General features: G+C 43.7%; 1 protein-coding gene across 1 annotated transcript in view; it reads right to left on the reverse strand.

The window, feature by feature from the left end:
• RIMS4 (regulating synaptic membrane exocytosis 4) overlaps nucleotides 1–27,780 on the reverse strand; it is a 53,689-nt gene that overhangs the window by 12,684 nt on the left and 13,225 nt on the right. The window contains exon 2 of the mRNA XM_074605065.1: nucleotides 5,759–5,900. Coding sequence (XP_074461166.1) covers nucleotides 5,759–5,900 — 142 coding nt within the window. The remainder of the gene's footprint in view (nucleotides 1–5,758; nucleotides 5,901–27,780) is intronic.

A 27,780-nucleotide genomic window follows, 5' to 3' on the forward strand; every position in this document is an offset into this window, starting at 1 on the left:
TCACACTATCCACAAAACCGCCTATTTGCCATCAAGCGTTTAATAGCAATACACTCTTGAAGAGGTGCTCCACTGTGTCTAGTAGGTCCATGGGATGTGATTGCATCTACGGTTCAGAAATTATTGTTCTGTTCTCATAAATATTTTCTAAAAGACTTTTTTTTTATCATCTTAGTGCACAAAATTGCAATTAATAAGCAAGTCGCCTAAATACAGCCATTCAACTGAATGGTTTGACTTGCACAGCTGAACTAACAAATTTACTATACGTTACATCTAATGCATACCTAAGTTCTCCAGCTGTTTTTAAAAACCAGGGACAGCAACACATACTTCCTTCATCCACAAGCAGGAAGGGGGGGAAGTCTCCTTCGAGACGGATAACATATTTGATAGTTATTTTATTTGAGAATAAAAAAAAAAAAAGTCATCAGAAGTCCAATTTCAGGGAGCAGTAATGTACTGTATAACAATCACACTCATCCATATTGCATGTTAAGGTCTTTTAAATCGCATCTTACAGGCAGAAGCCATGTAGGTATCTATCAGCTAAGGAGGAAGGCAGAACTGGTTAATTTAACGTCCACTGCCCCTATCTTAAAATATTTATGGTGCACATGAGGAATTATTAATGCAATATGCATCTGACTATGTTGTCAGGGGATTGGGCACACAGCCCCTTACCCAGTCAGAGTCAATGTGAATGCTGCAGGAGCCTTTTCTGGAAGGGTTTTCTACGAGTAATTATCCCTGCGGGACCCAAACCCAACCCAACCCCACCAACCGCACACCTCTGCTCCGCCAGGCAATGTCCCCGTCTCTGCCTCTCAACAAGCTCCTCTTCTCTCCTGGCCACTCCACTTTCTCTAACATTTTTAGCACCGTGACGTGCCGTCTTATGTGCTGTAACACCCCACACTCCGCTTGTGTATCCGATTCCTTCTGCTGTATGAATTCTGCCACCTAAACAGAGCTATAAAAACTATACAGTGAATTATGTACAAAGATCTCCCCCATTCCCTTACCAGGCTAGCTCCATTTTTAGCAATCACAAGTCATCTCAGACGCACCGAATAAAAGATAGCTACCTGTCTTCAGAGAGCAATTTTGCCTGTTCCCAAGAGGTTCCTGAAGATGGGATTCACTGTACTTACTGCTGTAACTACAGCTCTTAAGGTTGCATCCTCTCTGAGCCTTGCTGGTCAAGCTTAACACCACAAAAGGATGTGCCGTTGCTGAACAGGCTGACTAATTTCTTGGCATATTGCAGAAACAATCTCCATGCCTTTCCCGGTTTCCATCTCGAAAGGTCTTGATTTCTCATAGCCTGAACTTTATCAACAACACATTTCATTCCATTTTCTTAAAAGGACTTGGATAAAAGGAGACCCCAAAAGATAATTTGCTATAAAAGAATCTAGAAGTCCCCTGGTTTTGGATGACAAAAGAGAGACATTCAGTGAATAGCTATGACATGAATCTCCTGAATGGTGTGTTTAGGAATCAAGTCTTTTGGTAATTCTCAAATGACGATGGATAATTTTTGGTGAAGGAAAGCAAATTTTCACACGGCCATGTGGTGACAAGCCAGGCCAGCATTTTCTCTAGGTTCCTTTAAGTTACTGCTCCATTGTGAAGCAGAGATGGGCAGGTAGCTCTCCCAGCCTAAGTCCCGGTACTGGTCCAGCCCTGGATGCACAGATGGGAGGACTGGTACAAGCCGTAGCCTGCAGAAACAGCATGAGACAGAACAAAGCTGAGAGGCATGAGATGCCCAGTGCCAGGCTGCATTCTGCCTCCAGCCCTCGTCACAACGGTGGCTTCAGGCAGGGCTCAGGCTGGTGCTGCCTGCACGACGGGGAGAGAGATGATACAGCTAATGACAAGATGCTTCCTTGCTGGACAGGCAGACTCATCTCAGACAGTACAAGAACAATCCTCTAAGTCTTTGCTAGTCATCACCTGCTGTGCTTTTCTAAGGTAAAAATCACCTTAGCTCTCCATAACTTAATCATCTCAGCAGTAGCCAGCAAGAATAAAAAAGCCGATGAGTACCACTTATTAGGGACTATGGCAGCTAGCAGTCCTTTGTTCCAGGTTCATTTTTGTCTTTCTGCTCCATTTTCAGAAAGAAAAGTGGTTGGCAGGAATAAGTTACACCTAAGTCCAAAATCTAGTGCTTTCTGAATGTTGTACATGGTCTCGTGCAGCTGCAGCAAAACCCAGCCAAAACAAGATGTAGGTTGTGCAAGAGCCAGGATGGAGCTGGAGATCTCTGTTGAATCTCAGGGGTTGGTTTGTGAGTTGTTCCTGTATTTGGAACTTATCCCTGCAGTAAATGCGGTGTCCTGAGACTACCTGGTAGGCACTTGCTACAGTGGGTAACTGTCCTCTTATGCAGATTTTTAAGTACATACATAGAAGAAGACACTCACTGCTGCAGAGATTTGCAACCAGTACTAAAATTGGACTGGATTCATTATGAAAGGAAACATCTGTGTGTACAAAAGCACAACCAACCTGTCATCAGCAGACCTGTCCTCCAACAACAGGAGGAGGACATCAAAGTTAGAGAGCACATCGCTTCCATACCCTGTCTGAAGGCAGGCTATCGCCGTAAAGATCCCCCAGACAAGGAAGCAAAAAGGTAGCAGCACGGCTTAAGATCTATGGAAACTGAAAAAAGCAAGACCCCGAGGTGAAACATCACCCCATAATAACCGGTTAAGTCCTAGAAAGTGTAAGAAATAGTCCAAGAGCCAGCACGTTGTGAAGAACAACTCAGAAGACACAGCGAAGGCGTGACAGATGGTGTCCCTGGTCCCCGGCTACAGCACCTGGATGTACCAGGCTTGGTGCCTGCACGGGGCGGTGAGAGCGTGAGTGAGCGAAACCTAGAAGTGTGAATGACTGAAAACAGTTTCGTTTAGAATAAATATCACCTTTCCCTTCTATAAGGTCTCACATTGAGTTTTATTATATTAATTTCCTACACTGGTGCACAACCACTGTGCAGTATAAAAGCTGGGTAATATAGCTGGGGGACTTTTTGTGCGGCAAAAAATTAAACGGAGCAGTGTGTTGACATTGTTAGCACTTACTGGCATGCACACGAGCTTAAATTCCAGGAGATACATCCCTTAGACCAGCTAATCTTCAGTATACTTTGTCTTCAGGTAAAACCCTAAAGGGAGTATTTTCTTGAAGAAGGGTCTAGCATACCTGAGAAGTATTTCCCTCCATAATAAGCCTATCCATAAAAAAAACCACCCCGGATTTCATGCACTCTGGTATTCACAGGAAAAGCAGCATTGCTCAAATTCATGCAGTACAGAAAATTCTTCAACTGGGACGCTTTGCAGTGGCACTGAGCAGCTGTAGCTGGCTGTAGCCAGCTTGCCACAACAAACATGAAAGCAGTCCGTCAGCATCACTTTGAAAGCACGTTCGTACGACTGACAGCAGGTATTTTAAAACCTTCTGCAGCAAAGTTTCACTAAATCTTTTGCCATTTCAGTGTGCCACTTTTGGAAGTTGTCCTTTTAGTCCTTGAATTGAAAAGGATTATAAAAACATATGGAACTTGGGAAACAAACCCTCTTGGAAGATGAGGTTTTGAATCCATTCTCTTTCCTGTGTGAACATAATGAAGAGATGCATGGATAGGAAGAACTAGGGCAACCTCATCTTGCTGAAAATTGGTTTTTTGACAGTCACTGGTGAAAACTCTCTCTGACCTAGGAGCATCTGCATCAGTCAGAAACCCATCATTAGAAAGAAAATAAACTTGCCTCAGCTAACACAGTCATATGAATCTTCATTTTGCCTCCCTGGGAACACAGCTCCAGCAAACGAGAGAGGTCAAGAAAAATCTGATTTAGGAGAATACATTTCTGTTCCTCAAAGCTATTCCCCATACAATTCCTTTCTTTATTGCAGTAAAGGAAAGCAAAGAAACTGCCCTCCTACCATGTTTCAAGAGAACAGAGCCCTCTTAGTTCTTTGTACTCTCAGCCACGTTTGCTTATCACTTCCAGCTCAGACAGCCAGCTGCAATTCCCACCGGCTTTCCAGAGGAGATCAATTATCCCACCTAGGAACAATGCATCCAGGAACCACTTAATCACACTTTTCAGAGAAGTAAGAGGAGAACCCATCCCACCCCTGGCAGAGGGGCTGGCGAGGATGTCCTGGCAGTGTTCGAGGTTGGAATACCAAACGTTAGACTTGTTCTAATAAAGACATTTGGATTGTAAGACAATATTTTGCTTTCTTTGTTGAGCTGATAGCTACATGCCGCCTGCCTTCAGGGTAAAACAGCACTTGTATGGGTGCAATAGTTTGTTGGCAGAAATATTCTCTCTCCAGGAAAGCGCAATCAAAGCCGCCAGCATATGCAATGATAGGACACAGACCTTTCAGAGAATTATACCCCTTCCCAGGAGAGTAAGCTATGTAAATATAAAAAGGAAAGAATTCTACTCTGCACGAAAGCAGATTCTTGCCCCACATTGCCAAGGGATTGAACTTAATCACTAATCCTCTGCATCTCGTAGCGGAGGCAGAACTCCAAGCCACAGGACTGTGCTTGTGTAGCAGGAATATTTCCCCAGAGACAGCAGCTCACAGAAGAGATAAAGTACATCACAGCTTTGGAGTGACAAGATTGCTATCGCAGCCTGTGCCTCATTACTATTTCCAACCTTCAGCACAGATCCATGATGCCTTTCCAGGATTAGCCTACTTCTAAAGCTAAAGAAAGTCTCTCTTAATTTACAGCCTGTTACTTATTTAATACCAGAATCACATTAATTGAGAGCGCCTTTGGACTATCACGGCATTTTAGCAGTAGAGTGTACTTGGAATACCACGTACGACTAGAGAGTGCACGGAGCAATGCCAAGTGTGGCACTTGGCTTAAACAGAGCACGTTTTAGGTATACAAACATTTTGGCCTCCTACCTAGAGGCACGCAATCTGACAGTATATATTGCCCCCTTTTTTAAATACTGGGGGTTTTTTGCCTCCAAAGATTCCCATGAATGGTCATCTTAATAAAATGATAATCTCCATATATGTCTTCAAATAATGGAAATACAAAAATGAGATTTGGAGACAAATCAGCCCCCAAAGTTCTAGGCTAAGGATCCCCTGCTTTGCATTCTGGTATAAAGCCTAAGCGCAGCAAAGCGTGTTATAACTTTTCTTGGGGTCAAAAAACATGTCTACAATACATTCTTTTAGGACACTGTAACTCAGATGAAATGAAAGAAAGCTTGTTACCAAAAGTACACACAAGCTTCTAAATATGTATTTTGATATAAGAATGACTGTTTTGCTACTTGCATCCTTTTTGACACCTCAGCACTATCCCCCCCCCAACCAAAAAGCTATCTTGAAATAGGGAAGATGGACAGCGATTGTGCAACATTAAAGACTACTGGCTTATAATTTATTACCAGTAATGAGCCTCAGCTACTCACCCTGAATTATTCTTCTAAAGGCAAAGCGGTTAAAAGTAATGGGTATATGCTTCAGCTCAGAATAATGAGGACACTAAAAAAGTATATAAACAGCTACAGTATGTGCCAGCTATGCAGGCAGAGAGATCCGTTCTTCTCTAATTGAATGGGCAGTACACCTGCAGTATAGACAAGTGAGACAAACACAGCATCTATCATGCTGGAGGAAAATTAATAGGTATAAGAAGAACAGTGCATCCCACAAGTGATTACCCAGCTCCCTTTCAATGACTTACTTTCCCTCTGACCCATAGCTGTTCATGCTGTCCTCAATGGACTCATGGCTGGCTTGACGGACGGTCCGGCTGGGCATTTCGACAGCCAGCCCAGTTTCTGTGCTCCTTTGGATGGCTCCTTTCAGTCTCCGACCATCCCCATCTAGGAACAAAAGGGGAGAAAAGACAGTCAGCTATTGTTCCCAGAGCCTTTTGACACAACAGAGTCAAGGAGAAGCAGAGAAGGTCTTTCAGAAGATCAGCCTGGCATCTGGCAGCCAGGCAGTATTTTGCACTCACGCAGCGTTTCATTACTCAGCCCTGCTTCATCAGCAGCCCCCAGTCATCTTTGGAATAAACCCAGTGCTCCAGCAAGCCAGGGCTCAGCAGAAACTCAAAACATACATACCACCCTACCTACTGCAACCGTTTGTACCAATTAATTATGCATCGAGCGCAGGTGTGTGCAGGCACACAAGCTGGCTGTACAGGGAGCTACCCAGTTCGGGAACACAGAAGCAGTAGTCATGGGCAGAGCGGAGATGTATGGCCTGACCGTGCCTCGAAACGTTTCTCAAATCCCATGTTGCTGCCTCAGATGGTGTGGAGCAGCAAAGAGCCACAGCTCCTGGCGAGCTCAAGGGAGCAGAGGGGAGGAAAAGGCCAGGGAACACCAGAGGTGTCATGAAAGCAGAAGCCGTCCCAGATGGGCCATAGGGGAATAGCTGGGCACAGCCAAAACGTTCCCTGGTGGCACCTGGAAAGGCACCAGCAGTGGAAAACCCTGGAGAAGACTATTCCCCTTCGTACACGCCCTCGGCCACAGCGCAAAGGGAATTAAGTAGGTTCTGGTTCCTCCTGGGTGCAGTCTTCAGAGGCTCAGCCCTCTGAAATTAACAGCTGCTATTTTCATCCTCCATCTCCAGCAGCCTGTTTCCCAGAACAAACCATCTTATGTAATGAACATGTAATGAATACCATTACTATTAATTGCTTTAGCTAGTGTTAGGAGGCTCCAGATTTCATCCCACATACAGCACTCATCCTGAAACACATCTGCCACAAGTTTTCTGAACAAAGCAGAATTATCTAAATCATTTAAAGATGCCCGTCCATTAACCCGATTCAGACAACAAGCCTCTGACCCATGGCGCTCTCAGAAACCCTACAGTGTTTTGAGTACCACACCTGGAGAAGAACTGACTCAGCTACTGGGTCTAGAGAACTCAGGATGCCCAAATATTAAAGAAAACAAGTCCTTCCCAACTACTTTGGAAACATGAAGATATCCGTAAGAACCTGTCTAAAATACATGGAATGTTGTTATTTGTGTAGCAAGCTGCTTGACCTAAAACACTTTTCTTTAGATCTTGGCGTGAACAGGCACTTTAAAAAAAAAAAAAAAAAATCAGTAGGATATCAGAAATGCTTCCTATCCTGCTTCTCAAATTATACCTACACTGAAATGCAGAGACAAAAACTCTCCTATAAATACAGCTATAAAGTCCCTTTTCCTCTGGTATCATGAGGTTTCCAACTGGGTAAATGTGTTGGCCCCAGGGCTCTGTAGCAGCTGCTGTCCCCACACATGGTGCAGCATGTGTATGTGTGTCCCCATGGGCTAAGAGGACAGAATATGCATGTTCTGGGTTAACATTAACTACAGTGTGTATTGTTTGTGTGCCTAGAGCAATGCATGAAGCACATTGTATAAATCAGGAAGTTACACAAACGTAAAACATTTTTAATGTGCTTTCAAAATCCAAACCTTCAGGCAAGAGTAATAATGTAGGCATCAATAAAAACAAAGCCTCGTGAAACAGTCTTACCTACTTCCCCAGCCACTGCAGAACCATCCCCTTCGACACACCTTCTACAAGCCTTCTACAGCTTGCTGAATCCTCTGATGCTGTTTCTAAGTACCTTTCAGAGAGCATCCCATAGCCTTGTGGGCAGACCTGATGGCCCATTTAATTTGTCTTGCATTCACCTCCACAAAAAATCTTTTAGTCATCTACATCCATCAATGCCCATCCCTCCTTCATGTGTGCTCTCTCAGAACACGCATCTTTCCGCACCTTTTAGGTTAGTCCTTATGAGAGCCTTGGAGGCAACCAGAGTCAAAGCAGTAAATGACATAAATGTAGGAAACAAATTAAAAATGCCCCGTTGCCCCACTATGCAACATCTGTTTTAAAATAAAAATCTCTTATTTCCCTGATCTAATGAGACACGCCTGGAGACATTCATACTTAGAAGACTGTCCATCCACATCTGGAAACAAACTGGAGGTTTGGGATAGAGCAAGGCTTTAGAGCAACCCAAGGTGCTTCCTGCTTTCTATCAGCCATCTCCTGATTCAGAGCTAATGACATAAAGCAGAAGGAACCAAAAACCAGGAAAGGCAGCACCACGGAAGATGGGCAGTACCAGAGCACTGTACCAGAGACGTTCAGCTGGCACAGGGCAAGTTCAGCTGCTGCACCACATGCACAGCTTTCCACTGATGGCTTTCTATGAGTGACTGGTTTTCTAGTATTCCTTATTGCTTTTACAGCTGTAACACATGGATATTCTTATTTAAAATAAAAAAAGGAGAAACTCTGGAAAACAAGACGACAGGAATAGATGATGAGAATCCTTCGTTCCTCCTTCCTCTTCCAGACAGAGATGCACAGCAACTCCCGCATCTCACAAACCATCTCTCATTATTCTGGAGAAAGGTTTATCCAGCCTTTTTGCCCTCCAGTCTCTCTTTGCCAGAAGCTTCCCTCGAACAGAAGGGGAGGAAACTCTTTTGCCAAAAAGGCAAGCTCACAAACTACCGTGGCCAGTCAAGACTGAAACAGGGTAAGACACTGGCATAAGTACCAGAAATGCCATCAGAAATGGGACGTAGGTTCCTAAATCGCTCAAACCCTTTAGTCAAACTTTACCCTTAGTCAGTACGTTACAAAAATAGAGTGTTTTAACCCCGTCACCTTGGAGAGAAAGGTAGATCAGAAATGGCACAACTGGAAAGGAAATAAATATGTACAAAGCTGCCCTGCTTGCATGCAGACCAAAAACATTTTACAAGCCATAGCAACCTTCTCTGGCCAGCGTGGAGCATGGTATAGGGGCTGTGCCTCCTCTCCTACCTGACATCTTGTGCTTCGATATCTTTGCAAATCAAGAAGGGAGAGGATTTGCCTCTATGAGGGTGTTGCCTGGCAAAACCATTTATCTTAATTTAATTGTTAGCAGTATCTGGAACAAATAAAAGCAGTATTGACATTTTCTGCAGCGTCCCCAGATTTATTCCCTGCACCTTTTCCAATTAAGCAGTAAACGACAAAGGTTAAGCAGCCGGTCAAGCCTGCAATGCAACACACAGCTGAAGAGCAGATTCTGCTCCAAATGACCTTGGGAAGAAGACATTTTTTGACACCCAGCACCTCACAGACGCCAGGAACCAGAAGGGACCAGCAGCCACTATGCCAAGTTTTCTGTGTTGACAGGCGCTTTGATTTCCCTCTGTTCAGCCAAATAATTTACGTTTGGCTAAGGGGTATCTTCTAAAAAGCTATCCACTCCGAATTTGAAGATAGCAAGAGATGAAGAATCTGCCGTTTGCCTGTGCAGTTGATTTTACTACCTGACATTTAGAGATGTGACTTAAGTTTGTCTGGTTTCAGCTTTCAGCCATCAGTTTTTTTAATGTCCTTTTCCACCACGAGAGCTGCTTTGTGTTCTCGCTATAAAGACTCTTCTGCAGCATAATCAAGTCATCTCTTCCTCTTTTTTGACAAGTTAAACAGACTGAGCTCTTTATGTTTCTCATGCTCTGGCATTTTTTTCTCCTGCCCTTGAATCTTTTTAATGACCTCCCCAGGTTTTAAACGCCCTTTTGAGAACAGGTACAGCAGAACCGGAGACTGCACTTTAGTGCAAAAACACGTACAGAGGTAAAAATCAGCTTGTACTCTCATCTTCACTGCTTCTGCTTGCATCTCCCAAGAACACAGTAAATTCTTGGTACAGCATCACACCTCACCTGGACACTGTGCAGTCCCTGCCTGTCCTGCTGGTATGACCTTGTAGAACATTATATTAAGAAATATGTAAGAAAACACACTTTATTTGAAGGGAGAGAGCAAAAAGTCCAGACAGCTCTATATAACTCGCCCAATCTCAGTACCATTTACTATCCTGCTAATGTGCATATCACCTGTGAATTTAGTAAGGTTTAAACTCATGCTTGCTCCAAATCAAATGAAAAAGCTGAACAGCACCAGGCCCTCAAAAGAGCTTCCTGCCTTTGAGGCTTTTCCTTGATAACTGCTTTTTGAGATGTAAAGTAAGTTTCTTATCTATTCATCACTATCAGATTTTTTAGGGTCATGTTGTTCTAGGACAAAACCCTTACATACTTATCACATTTACCCAGATACCTGCTTCTACTAAAACTCGGGAGAAAAAAAATATCTGACAAGACCCATTTTCCCTAAATCCTTCTTGACTGGCATTAATTATATTCCCATAATTTTGTTCTTTATTAATTGGATCTTATTATAATATTTCCCCTAATGCTGTCTGGGAGTGACATCAGACCAAGTAACCAAAAGTTCCTTCCAGACAACCCAGTAATGGGTGAAGAGGAGTAAGGTGACAGCGCAGGACCTGCACAGAGCAGAGCATCCTTCAGAGAGCTCCCTTCCCTAAATATAGTTCCAGCTGTCAACTGCATCAAGGGGCAGCTCTTCTCAAGGATCATGCAGCCTCTGTGGCAGAACTGCCAGCCACCAAGAACTGTATTTGCCTTAATCTTGGGGTGGGAAGCAAGTAAATAAATAAATAAATGAGCAGCAGCATCCCCTACTCTCCCCCAAGGACAGAGTTACCGTTTCTCATGTGCTTTTCTACGTCAGTCTAAGGCACAACGCTTCAAAGCCCTTCCTCTGCTGCTGACAGGTCTCTCCATGCTCACAGGACATCAAGTCTTGACAAAAAACCTACACAAATTCTGCAATAGCTCATCGCAGGCTCATGATTCAATAATTATTACTACTACACAGAATTACTCTACAATAGATGTTTATCGAGTTGATATTTCTGAGGGACGGCGCACGTCCCTTTCACTATCTCCTCTCTTGTCACTACCTTTTCCCCCACCCAAGCGTTTCGTACCTTCCTTCTCTTTCCAGTTTGGTTTCAATTTTCTTCTCCATGTTTGCTCAGTTTGCTGGATGGTACCAACACAAAAAGAAACCAGCATGACACATGTGCTATGGACCCTCCTGTACTTTTGAATTAATTGATATTGATTTAACCCTGAAATGAGGAATTGACTGATTCACACTCAATCAGCTTTGCTCCTAAATTAACCAACTGCTTCCAAGCACAGCACACATTGGTACCCAAAGCACATAGCCAGGCAGCACCAATACAGGCCACCTGATACACACCAAGGGTCCGGCAAAACAGCCTGGTTTGCTTTTCTTGCTTCCCAAACGTCACCTTGCGGTGCAAGGGGAAAATCAGGAAGGGAAATTGTTTGAATGCTTACTTTCATTTGTTCCTATTGCAAAGCATTTTGTATTTTCCAGGAAAGACTAGTTCAAGCTTGAGCGAAGAGACTGCATTTCTATTGCTTTTCTTACGCAAGCCAAGCAGAACGCATCGATTTGCATCTGTATATGCTTCAGGGTATCGACCTGGGCAGACCCTGGTCTCCAGCTTCACACCTGGGATCCTCAGCAAGTGAATTATCTGCTTTACTCCAAAATGAGGTCTAAATACAAACCAGCACTTAGGAAGGATGGAGAATTGACAATCCCAGTGGGGAAACTGAGAAAAACCCACTGGATGGAGTCATGTACCCTTCAGAGAGTGTTGTACATCATGTAGAGGCAGAGATGAGGGGGATGAACAACTGTGACAGCAGAGTGCATCTGCAGTCAGCATCCAGGGGTACCGTGGAACATGGCTGGGTGGGACAGGACCTGCCTGCCTGCAGAAGAGACATGCCCTGAGCTATGCAGCAGTTTATGACAAATCTGCCTGCTCTATCCTTGGCTCCAACATGGACTCGCAAGCCCTTTCATTTCCCACATCCATAAACTTCTCTCTTAAGGTGAAATACAATGCGTTGCTTCTTGCTTTCTTCTCCATGAAGGTTTGCCCCAGAAAAAAAAAAAAAAAAAGATGATGCAAGTCAATTTGGGGCTGAAAATGAACAAGGAAAACACCAAGTACCCATCTGGATATTATCACCTGCTGAGATTAGGAAGAAGGTCCCTAAATCCAACAACTGGTCTTCAGCATGTCCGCGGCATGCAGCAAAAGCAGCAGTGGGAGTCTCAGCTCAGCACCCTGTGAGACTCTGCTGCAGCGCTGACTATTTTACCTACTTCTTATTTTCAAATACTCCGAGAAAGAGCCAACGTGTTAGCTTCAAACTTTGTCACTGCATTGTTGTTCCTAATGGGTTTAAAAATAAAAGATTTCTTTCTGTTTAGTCAGATGCTGAATCCCTACAGACATGTGCTAAGATTCGTGTGCCGTGAATCAGTTCTGAGACGAATAAAAAATCCCATTGTTCGGCTTGAAAGGGGAAAAAAAGAAAAGTCTTCCCACAGCCTTACAAGAATATCCAACACCTGTGACAGCCTGGCACATGCTGTGCAGAGCGGCTGTCGGGGTGGGCATCGCAGGCCCTTTTACATCGATATCTGTGTTTGGAGCAAGCCACGCTGCTCTCCTAAGGGGATGCTACTGCTGAGGAAAAAAAATAATATATAAATACTGGATTGTCATTTCAGAATGCAGTTTAGCGAGATGAACTCAATCTCATCATGCCTAGCAAGCTCTGACATCCCGCCAAGTATTCCCTACATCGACATCCTAATGGAGTGTGAATTATGAGCGCCTAAAGAGAGGCAGTTTGTACTGTGCTCCAGAATACGCCAGGCTATCATCGCAGCCTGAACAATCCACGAGAAATGACGGAAAATGACTGGGGATAAACAGGGGCACTAATCAGGCTGTTTGCTTTGCTCCCCTTGTCCTAGTTTCAGACTCTACTAAAATCACACCCTTTCTTTCCAAATTAAGCAGAAAATCTTCTGTGGGATGGGGAAAAAAATAATTCAACATGTTAGTGCTTAATCTGTGCAGATTAAGTACATCCACTGGGCTGGGAAAGGTCAGTCAACTCTTCTTGTGAGAGCCAGACACGTTAGTAACTATTTGTATTGCTGTGACAGCTACAGCCCCCAGCTGAACGCAGAGCAGGGCCAGGACACCCTACCTGCACGGGCAGCCTGCGAAGATGCCAGCAAGACGCCTCCTCCGAACTCCCACCTGTAACACAGCCACGGGCACGTCCCACTGCTCCTGGGTCACCATGTGGTATTTTAGTACATGTAGCTTTCTCTCATCCTGGTGCTCAACCCTGCCTTTCCTCACCCACACCTACCAGCAGTGGTCGCACCCATCCCCAGACGTGTGCACATCAAACCAACTTCCCCCTGAATCCATAAGGTTTTTTCCTTCCTCCTCACCATTCAAGGAGGACCAAAAAATCATCGACAGGGTTATTTTTATTAAGTAGGCACCTGGCAGTAGTCTCAGAGTCTGTCTTCCCTTCTTTACCCACCGAGCACGGGATGCACAACAGAAAACTTCCTCTGGCCCACAGGAGGACGACTCATTACATACCTGTGCACGGCCCGGGAGCTCTGCAAGCCTTCATAAAGCAACAGCCCTATTTTTAAGGCCTAACAGGAGCTTAATTTAGGCAGGACAAAGCTAAACTTCTTCCTCTTTCTTCCTATAAATGCTAAAAATGGAACACAGACCTGAGGCTGCCCCGCACGGCCTGTCCTTCCCTCCCACCCACCCCCGTGAGACAACGTCGGGAGAAGAGCGTTTCCCCCTTTCCACCTCTCCCACCCCAGCGGTGTGGGCAGGGGAAGCACCAAACCCCACACACGGGTTTTTAGGCTTGCCTGCACTTCCTAACAACCAGCAACCCAGCTCAGATCCCAACTCCTCAGCCACTTCAAAGCAGCATTTTCTCCCCCAGGCTGGACTGAGCTGCAGTTTATTTTAAATCCAGCTATATGTCCGTATTTAAGCAGGTCTTCACCCCCAGTCAGATGTTATCACCTCTTGTAGGTTGGGTGGAACACTGGTAAATCATTGATTTTGCTTCCTATATTCTTGAGATCCATTTTGATGTTTTAAACTAGAAAAGTGTGATATACTTTCTCTTTTCCTTTTGAGGTTAAAACCAAACAGTTCCCATGATACTATTTTTAATTTTGACCTTTTTGACAATCCATCTATATTAAAAAATTAAACGGCCAAAATTTTCATTTAAAAATGTCTAAAGAAAAAGTTCTGCAATTAACATGTAGCCAGGAAAATTAGTTTTGAGATTTTTTCCTTCACTTAAAAAATGAGAAAGCTAAGAAATTAAAAGGTAAACATATATAATTCCACTGACAATAACTTTTAAACAGATTTTTGACTGCCATAAAAAAATTGTTCAGCTTTTCACCATAAAAAAGTTACAGTACCATGACACTACAAAAACGTTCGTCTCTTTCAGAGTATTTCATGGGAACTACTTTGCAGCTAGATGCAACTCTTCAGCATTCTTTCCATGTCTCTATTTTGTTTGCAGCAGCAGGATCCAAATAGCTTCATCTGATGGCTGCTTCTGCATTTTTATTTTTATAAGAAAACGGAACACGCTGCCCCCTTCTCTTCCCCCAGTCTTCCATGCTTTGCAGGCAAGAGTCTGATTAAATGAAATGTCCATATGCATACAGAAAATTCACTGCTGGAATATTTCTTCAGCAGCCTGGCAATGAAACCCAAACACTGCCCCATCCGCAGGGACTGCTGATTTTAACTTTTATTTAAACTACTATGTTATAATATTTATTAGAAAGCTGGGGAAAATGTCAGACACAGCACCACCAACCAGCAGTGCTTTAAGACAAAGTGTTCTCAGTTCAAAACTCTTAAACTTTGCCAACTATGAAGATCTGGGCATCATGAAAACATGCAAAGCCCAAAGCAGGTGGCTAGTTTGTCTGCCAGGGCCAGCCCAGGGCTTTCTTCTTGTTATTTCACAAGGAAGACCAGAGGTGGAGCCGATCTGCATCCCCATGGCTGGAAGTCCTCCAGCTGACCAACATAAGTTATGAAGGCCAGGTCAGGATCTCTACTTAATTACTAGAGAGTTGAACTGGAGCACTCTGTCCTAATTCTGCCGTCCATCTCACACTATTAATAACTCTGAGGATGTTGCTTAAGTCCAGGATCTGAAATATGAATGAGCCTGAGCTGCAGAAAACCTCTCAATTTAGAGGAGAATCACAAAAATGAAGTGACTTCACAAAAATAAAGCAGCTAGAAAGCATCACTGTAAGAGAAGGATGGCATGAGCTGAAAGATTTGCCCTGCCGAAGCGTTACTAAGCCAGGAAGCTTTGCAGGAGGCTGTTCTGCTCTTCCTGAGCCCGCTGGACCTGCCTGCTCCATAATGATACCTCCTGGAAGGGCCCAGCGTCCTGCTCTTCGCTCTGTAACTCCTGGGAAGAAAGCAGTGGGCGAAATAACATAAGCAGCCGGTTTGCAAGCTGTGTTTTCCCCTTGCAGAAGGGGACTCAGGTCATGAGCCTCCTGAAGCCACTGAAACTTCTCCGAGGAGCTTCCACACCTTTCCACCCAGGGGATTTATAGCGGTCAGCTCCAGGGTTTTGCTTGAACTCAGCTGAGATTATACATCAGACCTTTCCTTCTGGGGGCACAAGTTTGGGTCTTTCTCTCTACCGAGAGACATCTTTTCACAGCATTTGTAGAGTCTGCACGTGTTCCACTTCTTACCAAATCTGGCTGAAACTGGAAAGTATGTGCTATAGGAATATTGGAGAAAGGGGAGAGGGTGAGGACAGGGCTCTGGCTTTAGGAATAACTGACTCCCTCAAATTCACAGCTAACGCAGGTAAAGTTTAATTTTGGTCCAGACGAAATTCAACAGGAAAGAGCAAACTTACTAACAAGATATTTCCCTTTTCTTCTGTCCCATTGATGCTCTTCTAGGAGCAAGCAGCTTTGTCAAGGCCACATGTATATGAATACAGAGAGCGAGCAACCGTCTTGGCACAGTGAATGAGTCATGCAACCTTTTGTTCATTCGTTATAAACACAATTAAAAACACAGCCACATTTCTTTAACAGGCATGAAGCCACAGAACCCTGGAGTCATTCATAAACAAGAATCATGGTGCAGAATCATGCTTAGAATAGCATTTGATTTGTGTTTAGCTTGGGTTGTAATTACTTCATCATATTTTCCTTAAGGAAATGAATGATCAAATTCACAAGGAGTTGACTTTAATTATACACACTGCTTAATAACTTGAGTCCATTTGGAAGCAATTATTTGATCCACGGTGGAAGCAGAGAGGGGGAAATGATGGTCTGGTTTCCAGAGAAGTCAAACAATTTCAGGCATTCAGCTTCCAATTCCAGGCAATTTCACCAGATGATACAGCTATCTGTGTCAGCCTTTCCCCAAAGGTGCTTTCATGTAATACCTGTAGCCAATGCTAAAGGAAGCAAGCCAGCCAGCACATTTCCCCCCCCCTAATTCTACACTTTGCTTTGACTCACACAGAAACATCCTTTGAAAGGTCCATGGCCGTGCAGCACCCATTGTGCCAGGCAACTACCGCATCCCATCATAGGGGCACCAACGGGAACCATTTTCTTCACAAGTACTACAAAGAACACTACGAAGACCTCTGCTTGCAGCATCCCCGCAATGCTGAAGTGGCAAGCATGGAGTGTGGTTGCCTTTCCCAAAAGCCTGGGGAAGAGCCCAGCGCTTTCTGGCAGGCAGAAAGAGGATCTGTCACAGCAGCATCCCAACTTGCTCACCAGCTCTTCCAACTCATGAACAAGAGCTCTGCTTTTGCAAATGCATCCACTGTACACACACTGGTTCTCTCATACGGATCCCTTGTCCGGATCTTGGATCACTTTAAATACAGCCCAAGTGGCTGGTTCTGCTTGGGTGGAGTGAAAGGAGAGCACCCTGCCCTTCGTGACCGTGATAATTTGGCTGCCAGCGTCTCTGGACAGTTGGAAGAGAGGGTCAGGCTTCAGTGCCCAGAAGCAGGACAGGAGCAGCAGGACCTTACGATATAAAGTGATTCATGGTGACTAAGAAATCAAAGTGGTCAAAACACTGGGTTTCATCTCATAGCAAACAGCCCTGCCAATCATACAGCATAAATATCTTCAACTGGTGACAAGTCGAGCCATTAAACATGGAAAACACCATCCAATACCAAAAACAGAAGCACTGAAATATAACCAGCAGCCTCCTAACAAAAACAAATCAACAAAAATACAAACAAACAAACCACATTCAAGCAAAACTTTTCACAGCCTAAACCCTGAAGAGATGCACACAGGCTTTCATCTGAGTGATAAACTCTCCAACATCTGTCTTCTGCGTGCACAAAAGCAGCACTCAGATATAAAACCACCCCAAATTATTTGAAGTCCACGGGGAAATTCAGTTCACCTTTTGTCTAAGCAGAGTATTGGGCTTCCAACGGAGGAAAAAAAGCCCTTTGGACAGAGCTGGAATATAGACATAACATCTTCATCTCTGCTGAAAGATACTGGAGAGCATGGGAAACCAAGCAAAATATCATGCCTGTCTGAAGATTACTGAGGATTAGATTGAAAAAAAAAAAAAAAAAAAAAAGAAAAAAGCCATCAATGGAGCAGATTAATATGTTTTAGGAACAATACCAAGATCTAGTTTTCTCAATTACTAAGCATTGGATGCAGGAAGAATTGGTGAATTGGTCCTCTGTCAAGAAGAGACATGCTACGGTGTTCAATATTGTATTGAACGGAATTTGTGTTAATCACTCATAGTGTAAAACGGTGGCACACCAGCCCAGCTTCATGAGAAACAGATGGCTGCTTATAGCATCGCTACCCTGTGGCACATACACGGCAGCAAATTGACCAAAATCCCGTGATTTGTGCCAAATATTTCTAAATGCATTTTGTAGAAGGAGCAGGGATGAGCAAAATGCTTTAGAGCACCTTGGTGATTCCTGTCTCTCTCCTATGAGAGCAAAAAAGAGAAGAGATGAAGGAGAAATAAAAGAGAAGTGGGGACTTCTGATACAGCCAGTATCAGTCTTGCACACAACACTGCCAGTTCAGGAAGATCAAACATGCAGAAAATGCAGTAGAGAGCAGCATGTATCTTTCTTTAGGTGAAAAATAGTTTTAACACAACTAAAAAAAAATAATGTCTGATGGGAACCTCTTTATAAGATGTGCAGGCAACGACTGACCAACAGGAATGAAACAAGGTCAGAAGAGGACACTGTGCATTAACCTTGCTTATGAAGCACCTGTGTCTGCGTAACTTGCTGCTTCCTATACCTGCAGTTAACTTTTACATTTCTATTCTCATACTTAAAGACGAGGCTGATGTAAGGAGGCCTTGGGTTTTCTTGAGATGGTGCTGGCGAGGTCAGAGAAGTTCATTTCAGACATAGCACATTTCCCTTCCATCACCAACTGCTCCATTTCGCTCCGATTTGTACAATAACTGCACTAGTGACCTGCGCGCGTACAGCCACCTACCCCACGTTATCAGTACAAGGGAGGAGCTGTGCCACAGGGCTCCAGCCTTCACATTTATTTCAACATGGGAGAAAACCCAAGGAGATAGGACACACAATTTTGAAAGCGGACTTTAGAGAGAGACCCTCAGTCCCAACCCATTCACAGTCTCCAACCACGAGCCTAAATTACAAAGCAAGCTCAGGAGTGAAATAACGCCCTTTCCTCCTCCTTCTCCTGCCTGTGGAGCCACAAGTTCAGGGCTCTGTTTCCTTGGCAACAAAAAAGAGCATCACAACAGCCTCCTCGCTAGCGAATGACATACAAAATTGTGTCATTTTTTTCTGTCCGGTATCTTTTATCATTAGGGAATAAGCCTGAACTCAGAACTCGCTACTCAGCAAAGATGGAAATAGATATCCATTATTGCTATTTAAAACGTAAGTATCTTTGGAGCCTTTAAGCTTGTCCAGAGATAGGAAGCGAGTAAGGGATTTTAATTTATTAAGTTAAAAAAAAAAAAAAAAAACTTGCTGAAGTTCACCTTTGAAGACAAATTATAGAACTTGTGGAGTTTGGGGAAAAAAATGCAGCTCATAAATTTAAGATCTGTATTTTAGATTCTGTTAATATTCACTTTTGAAAAGCATTAGAAATGAAGATTACAAATTTAATAATGTAACACAGGGGATGAATTATTCTCCTCCCCATATAAAAAGGCAATTTGTTCTTGCCTATAAATTGACTTTCTATTACTGTCATTAAACCAGCATAATGTGCTAAAATTAGGGTCTGCCCCACCACAGCTCTGTGGCAACCCACAGCCAAGAACTCATCATGCCACCAGTTGAGAAGACATCCTAATGAGGCAAGAGGGGCACCAGACACTGTTCCTGCCAAGGAGTGGATATCTGCAGGACTTTGTGATGCTGATGGACATTAACACAGGTTCAAAAAGCAACTGGACAAAATTAACGAGGAAAAAAAAGTCAGGAGCAGAGGAAGTCCCCAAGCCAGGAGTCAGTGGAGGCTGGGCCAGCATCCTGAAGAAGCACCCCAATAAATCTGGGCAGCTACTACTCGCAGGGTTGCGAAGTGAGCACTCATAAAAGAGGCCAAACTCACAGCTGGCAGAAGTGGGGCTCTCTAGGAAGAAGCCATGCTTCTGCTTTCAGGTTTTACCATCTCCCATTTAGCTGTGCATTACACATGGATGGTAGTAAACCCATACTGCTGGTGATCAGAAGGTCAGGCTGATGCCTTGTCCCAGCACTCATCTCCCTCACAGGTTTCCTCCACGGTATTGGATTATCCTACCATCTCCCTGACTTTATCCAGACACTTTTGCAGACACAAGAACCTCTTACTCCTTCCATTTTGCCACAACAGAGAGAAGTGAGATCACAGTCCTCAGACTGCAGTAGTATCCCATTCACTTCCCAAGCTCCTTCCAAGTTTCCCTCTCTACAGCTTGTGCAATAGGTTTACTGGATGTCCTTCACAGTCTCCCTGCTCCACCTGTGCCCAGCCCACCAGGGCAGGCCCTGTCCTCCCATAGAGCATCTGCTCCTCCACTCTCACTCAACATGCTCATGTTTAACTCCACATGTGCATGGAGCATCAGGGATGACACCGCAATGCCCACTTGAGAACTTGCCTAGCAGCACCAGCATTAAAACCTATATTCAGTGGTCACCTCAAGTGGGCAACTACATATAAACAGCTCCATCGGAAACATGTTAAAATTGTACTGTCAGGTCTTTACTGTCCCATGTACCACAGCTCTTCTTCCATCTCTAAGTTACTGATGGGCTATGACACATTTCAGTAACAGAAACCTCTTTGCCACTTCTCGGCACTGGCACTATTCCTCCCCTTCACCAGCAACGCACCTACACAGCTACACAGTAATTCTGTCATTTGCCTTTTTTTTTTTTTTAACCTGTTTCACCCATACTTTATGCAGCAGGCAGCTAGAAGACTTGCTCACATCTGAGTTACTTTCAGAAGAAAACTGGGCAAATAGCACTGGGGGAGTGATTTTATAGCATCTGCTGATGGATCTTGCCCTTTCTTAGCTCACAAATTGTCCAGAGTTTTAAAAGAAAAGAAGCTGGTAGTAGTTGAAGATTACCAAAGAGTAACACTGGACAGTGCACCCGGAAGGTGCTCCGTCCCTGAGCAAGCAGGTTGGCATGCCAGGCCAGCACAAGACCTTCAAGCACTAATGGGTGGCTTTGATGAGATGTGCCCCTTGTGCCATGACACGTCGGTCTTAGACTGATGGATGACTCTAACTGCAGTCATCAATATTTGCTTAAAAACCTCCTATTTACCCAACTATTCATTTGAAGAAGCTTAATGGCTGGAAATGAACATGAAGGGGACTTGTGATAACCAAAGCGAATCCACTTGCGAGTCTGACACGTGCACAGAAAGCACTTTGCAGTCTCTACCGAAGCCTGGCCTGAGTCTCCCGCTGAAGCAATTTCTAGGTCATAACACGTGCAGATGTTTGGAGGTCTGTGCTTTGTCCTTGGCCTAATTTGGAGAAAGACATTATCTCTTTTGCTTCTGCTCTGATTGCACATTTCGATCTGAGAAACCATAAGGCCGCACTTATTTTGAAGTCACTACTAAATTTCAGTCCTCTGTATCTGCTAGTACATCCTTCTGGTACCCTGTAGGCCATATTCCTGCTTGAAGTGTCCTCCTGTTGTAGCCATTCTCCTTAGAAATTTCACTTTACCAAGCATGACTTGGCCCTTCTGAATGTTACACAACGTTTGTCTCTTTCACGTATTTTCTGCTACAGATATGTGACTTTTCCCCCTGTATTTTACCGTTGTGTAAAACAGCTTTCCCTTTCAACAGTCCCCCCTCCTTTGCACAGCTGCTTAATGAATTCAAAGTGTGACATTTTGTTTTCCACAGTGAGGTATAAGAGAAGCTGTAAACCATCACTGTGAGATGAACTAGAAAACACAGAAGGCAGCAAGCCCTTCCTGCCAGTCAGCCACAGCTCTCTCAACAGCACCCACTATACATTGCAAGGCTCAGCTTCTATTCAACTAATTAACAAACGTCACTAAACAAATCAAAAGGTCAACTTTAGGAGGCATGTACAAGCTGCTATACATAATGCAGTTTCACAAACCCCAAAGAGATTCTTTCCTTATTTTCGATACTCGATGTGCTATCCCTACCCAGCCACTTGGATGCTTTGCTCAACAAAACGGTTCCAGGATCCAAGTGGATTTAAAGCCTAGAAAGACTTTCCAGAGCACTGTACAAATCCCTCTGATGTCGCCCACACAGGAGGCTACAAATTGGCACCAGTAGTTGTCAACATTTTGTTTTGATCTTCTGGCAAACAAATCCACCCTCTGAAATGTTTGCAGGATGCAGAGATAAAAAGCCGTAATGAATAAAGACCAAAGAAGTTTGAAGGGTTTATTTTTACCAAGTAATCAATACCTTCTAGCAGTCTTCCTCCAGCTCTAATAATACCAGTGAGGACAGTAACCCTTGGCAGGTTTTGTATGCTGCTCTACAAACATTATCTAATTAACCATCACAATCCACTTCTGAAAAAAAGGAAGCATGATTTGAAGTTCTTCTACAGCAAGAGAGAAACAGAGAGATGATGAGTGTTGGTAAGGGACACTGATGGACAAAACATGGTTAGACTTTAGGAGCTCCAGTTCTTGTATGCCCTATCTACTAACCATGTTGTCCCTCTGGAACCAGCTACAGGGAAATGGTGTACTGGTCACACAATATGTGCTCGCGTTTGCAATCTGTGCTTAGTGCAACCCTTGGTTTCGCTTTGCTGTGATAAAACATTAGGACAGATGTCCGAGCCAACTCATTAATAAATCAAATGCCAATAAAGCAGTTGGAGGGAGATGAATTATTGAATTCAAAGCAATTTAGTGCTCAAAGACAAAACTAAACTCCATAAGCTGGGAGCTATGACCACGGAGCCCGATTTCCCTCAGAACAGTTTTCCTGACACACTGTAGACTGCCAGTCCAGTGGAAACCTCAAAGAGGAAACACCATCTCACATCTTCATTAAGCCCACCTCTAACACCATGTGACCTCCTCTGTAGGTAAGCCAGGACATGGGAAGATAAAACTAGTAACAATTCACAAGTCTCACTGGAGGACGCTCACTGGTCTTCTGGACATCACTTGCTGATTAACCCCTGATGCCCAGCAGATGATGGGCAGATGACAGTAACCCATTTACTGATCTCTTTTCTATCCAAACTCAATTTATACGACGAGCCCTGCGTAAAAGTCAGCTGAAATTTCTTAGAGAAGATCTAGTCCTTGGGATGTATCCTGGCTACTCCCAATAACTCCCATTGCAATGCAGCACAGGCATATGTAGCCAGGAGAGAACCGAACTCTTCTTAATCCTACCTGCTAACATCAAAAGCACCCTGCACAGACAGTTATAATACAATGGAAAGGTTTTCCTATTGAAAGCATTATAAATAAAACAGCAGTTGCATTAAATAAAATCTTTTTCTTATACATTTGTGCCCAACAAACACAGACCTATATTCAAAGATCCCAATTCTAAAGCAATGTATAAATCCATTTCTCATACAGACATTTGTCCCACAGAGCCAGAATATATTTCGTACTGATATATTTTATATAGACCGTTTTATCTTTGAAAATTAACAGATTCCTAATACACACCTCTAATAACGATTTCACTGACAGGATGAAAGTCACTGCAGACATTTTATTGAGAGCTGATTATTTACCGCAGCTTCAGATTATTTACACTTCACACCCCAGGCCTCTGACTCTGTGAAAGATCTGGAGCTCTCTGAGGACCACAGCATCCAGGAGACTTTGAAGGATTCCCACTGTGGTGAGCGAGGAGAGTTCAACCTGCCTCCAGTCAGGAAGGTGTGCGCTGGCTGCCTGCACACAGAACAGCATCCCCCAGCCTCACATCGTTTGCAGTTAAAGGCCAAATTCTTAAAGATGTTCAGCCTTTTGACAGATACCAGATCGGTGGGAATTAGCTCATGAAGCATTCTTTAAAGCTGTGGGCGCTCTTTAGACGTCTAAATACCTTTGATAATCCAACCCTCGCTCTAAGCACAGAGATCAGGAGCAGTAATTTCCCTCTCCACAGAGAAGAGAGAACCTTTTCAAGGACCTGCCACTGGAAACAAGACTTGCCTCTACTCTTTTTCCTTCCTTCATAACTCCTGAACCTTTGAACTGGACAGAGAGGTCAGGTTTCAGAGGTAGCATATTCCCAAAGATTCATGCAAATGACCACCCATGGACAGAAGAGAGAGCTGAATTAGTGCCCCCACCAGAGGAAATGCCTGTTTCAGCCTCTTATCTGCCAGAAGCAGAAAGAGCCAGGTGAGCGGTGAAGGGAGGCTCCAGCTGTGCCCAGATTGCAGCCTGCGCATCCAAATCCTGTGGATGGTGGCAGGAGCTGGCAGAGCCCCGGTGGGGGTGTAATTAGTTCAGCTCTGCCTGCAACAGTCCTTAAAAGGCGCGGAGGAGCACCAACTGAAATGTAGTCTTCCAAATATGAGTCAAAACCAGTTTAGAGTCCTAAATCTGTCCCCTTCACACTCACACATTATTCCAGTTTCTGTGATTTTACAGTCAGACTCACCTATTTGAAAGAGTTTTTCTTTTCTCTCCCAACATAACTTAAAAGCCCCCAAAAAATGGTGGGGAACTGTTTGTCATGCAGGGGAACAGAAACTGAGTGCGCTCCTGCTGAAGAAACAAGAAACTTGTAACAATTACATACCATTACTCATGTCCAACTCTGTTGTGATAAATAAGCAGTAACAGGAAAAAATGTTACTTTTGACAGTAACTAGATTTTATTAAAAAACAAAAAGGAAGAAAACCAGAAAAACCGCATCCTCCAATGTCAGCTGCGTCCTTTGCAGCGAGGAACAGACAGGATATGCCCTCCATAGCTCCCTCCCCTCTGGGAAGCACACACAACACCAATCAAAGTTTACAGAATAATTTTACTGGGGCTTCATATTGCAATACTAACAGCAAACGTTCTTCATGATAGCCAAAACCACACACCCAGCTGCACTCAAAATTCCCCTATCCTGCAGCTCTGCTTCAATGCTCTCAATGGAAAAATTACGTCAACCACAAATCTTTGGTCCAAGTATCTCAATATTAGGATGGCACTTTCACTTCTGTTGGCTTTTATCAGTTTGAGACAAATCTTGAACTTTAAAACACATTAATATACAACTTTGTTTCCTCTCAGACACAAGAGAGCAGAGCTGAGAATGGCTGCAGGCCCAGACTGAAGGCAAGGCATGGCTAGGAACAATGCAGACGCTGATACCACAACAGCAGAGACACACAGATATTACAGAAATTAGAACATTCAGAGTTTTCTCAAAGTCCTCAACAACAGATTTACTAAACACATGAAGGAGCTCAGTACCTCCTTGAAAATTAGAATTTAAGATGCAGCGATAAGAAACCAGAGATAAAATCCAGTCCCAGATCAGGCATCATACAAAAGACATGACAAAGCTGGTATTAAGTCAGAGTTACACCCAGGAACTCTATGTTGCCAACAGCAACTCCTACTTACTCCTCTAAGCACTGTGGAAGTTGCACCTTCTTCAGATTCTTTTTGCATACACACACCAGTTTTCCAGCGCTAAGAAACACAGCCCCAGTACAGATATAATTTCCTTTAATACTAAAGAGCCACCAATTGCCTCTGTGACACCAGACAGTTTTCATACTCCCACCTGTACCGGGGCTCAGAAGAGGAATAAATTATCTCACAGCATTTCAGTGGGGTACCTGGTGTTTTCATGCTGATCATTAATATTTAAGATGGAAGATGAATCTCAGGGCATCAAGTCAGCCAGGAAAGCATCTCAGGGGATGCTCACCTTGACCTAAGCAAAGTCTAAGAAACAGTCTAAACCTGGAGTCAGCATATGTGTCGATATAAATCCACTTCTGGTATCTTCCAAACAATTTTCTATTACTTTGGGGCAGCCATTACAGAGTCACAATATTTAGTCAACCTTTTACTTCTACAGTCATTAATCATGCACCATTTAACTACTGGTTTGTCATTTACTCTCGTAATCCTTTTCAAATCCTTCTGCTTATTTTCACATTTTTTTTCAATCCCATTCTATGTGTCTCGTTAATTACACTCCTGCACTGTCATAGCCTGTTTCAACACAGACATGTTGAGCCAGAGGTAGTTTGATCACTTGCTGTGTTATATACCCAATGAATGGTTTGCTACTGCAACATGTAAAATATAAACAACATAACTGGAAGATGATCAACTGTACTTAATTATCTGGACACCTACTTACAACTCTAGGGCAGGAAGGGTGAATGACCATTTGGTGGTGTCCTTGAAAACAAGGTTTCTAACCCTGTAAAAAAGAACGATGAGAAAGGGGAAAAAATGCCTAGGATTTCCATCTTCTCAAAATAAGACATTGCGCTCCCTTGCCAGACAGTGCTGTTTTCAAAGGACTGTTATTTGCAATTTTGCTGCATCCTGAGTCAACCATTCCCGCTGGTCTCAGGAGACTCTCCGTCTCCAGAAGTCAGCACACGAGGCCAGCCTAAGAGGCACAGGTCAGCAAAAGCAAAGTCGCCTCCAAATGACAGATGCCAAAAACGGGCGACAGATGAATGAGACACAGCAGACATCACCTAAAGACTTAAACACAATTGAATTATTCATGGCCAAAAGGAAGCAAAGAGGCAGTGTGATGTATGTAAGAAAGAAGGGAAAGAAGGAACCGAGGGAAGGGGATGACTGACTGCTGTCAGAAGCAAAGGTACCCAGAGCATCAGAAATGTCAGCCCAAAAGTACACGTCCACAGATTCACTCCTGGCGACAAGTCTGACTACACCACTCAAGATCCAGCCAACACCATCCTGAACACTTCCTCTCTTGAATCTCAGTTTTCATTTCACTTCTACAACAACGTCTTGATCTATCATACCAGTGATGCAAACCTTAAAACCACACGTATGTAACACAGAGACAACTTTATGGAGAGCCTGGAAGAGAAACTGACTCATTCACCCCAGAGGACGGTTAATGGAGGCTGGTGTGGACCAGTTATACGCCACCACCGTTAACTACTAATTCAGTATCTTCAAGGAACATGGTAGGAAGAAATGAACACTTCCACCTCCTCCACGCCAATCTCCTCAGAGGTGGCTGGCAGCCCATCTCGAGAAAAGCATGCAAAGCTCAAAGGGGAGATGAACTCAGTGCACTTAGTACAGCTCAGAGAGTATCGTCTAGGCATGGTTTGTCACAACAGCACTTCCCGCTGATGCCAAAATGTTCAACTAAAACAAGTGAAGGACCGAACACCTCCCAAAACAACATCAGCCCTATGCAGGAATGGGTTGGAGAGCTTCCACTTGCCAAGAAAAACGCCGTGGACACAGTAACTCCCAAATACACTCACATCACATAACTCCATTAAATCAGCAACTCCTAATTAATTTAGAGTGTGGATCAGTCCTCAAACACCTTTTGCTATCAGTAAGACCTACTGAAAGTGATGAAGAGGAATCATTATGCATCACGCCCGCGAGAACTTGCTGTAAACACATTTGGCAGCACAGGGACGTTCCTTTATGGCATAATCCATTTTTATATATACCTAATATTTTCAGGTTTTCAACCGATTCTCAGTGTGTTTGTAGAGGCTGTTAATGAATCTCATTGCTAAAAGCAGTTACAATTCTGTAGCTATTAATACAATGTGACATCAGTTATGCCAGCTTCCGAGTGAATCACAGTTGCAAACTTGTAGGTGTTCGATAGCTGGTTGTCAAGTCAAAATAGAACATTGTTAAATGTAATCCAAGTCTGTCCTAGTTTTGCAGCTCTTTTCCCCTCTCTGCACTGCAGCCTTAGTGGACTGAACACCTGCAGGTCTGAAGAGATAAGCACCGGAATATCAAGGGGAAAAACAGGTCAACTATTAGACCACTTAGATCAGCAAGTTCTAAAATGTTCACTTTTGACTGCAATTTCCTCTCAAATCTGATGACTATAAAAGCTTAAGAGAGCAGGTCACAGTCTTTTACATTGTCTAAACCTTGGAAGATGTACTCATATCAAGATGTTAAGCTTCCCCCGCCCCCCCACCCTTCCAAACTGAAATAAAAGGCTGAGAATCTTTCCTGACATAGTAGTTTAGCATTAGAGCAGGCAAAATCCAGTTTTCAAACCATTTACTGAGTATCAGAGGCCAAATGCTGCTTTAATCCGCATGACTGACACTTGCGGAACACTTTTTTATTGGTCAACCCATACATAAAAGCACAGTCTTAGCAAAACTGATA

Source organism: Larus michahellis, chromosome 12 (genome assembly GCF_964199755.1).
Source record: "Larus michahellis chromosome 12, bLarMic1.1, whole genome shotgun sequence".
Lineage (NCBI taxonomy): Eukaryota > Metazoa > Chordata > Aves > Charadriiformes > Laridae > Larus > Larus michahellis.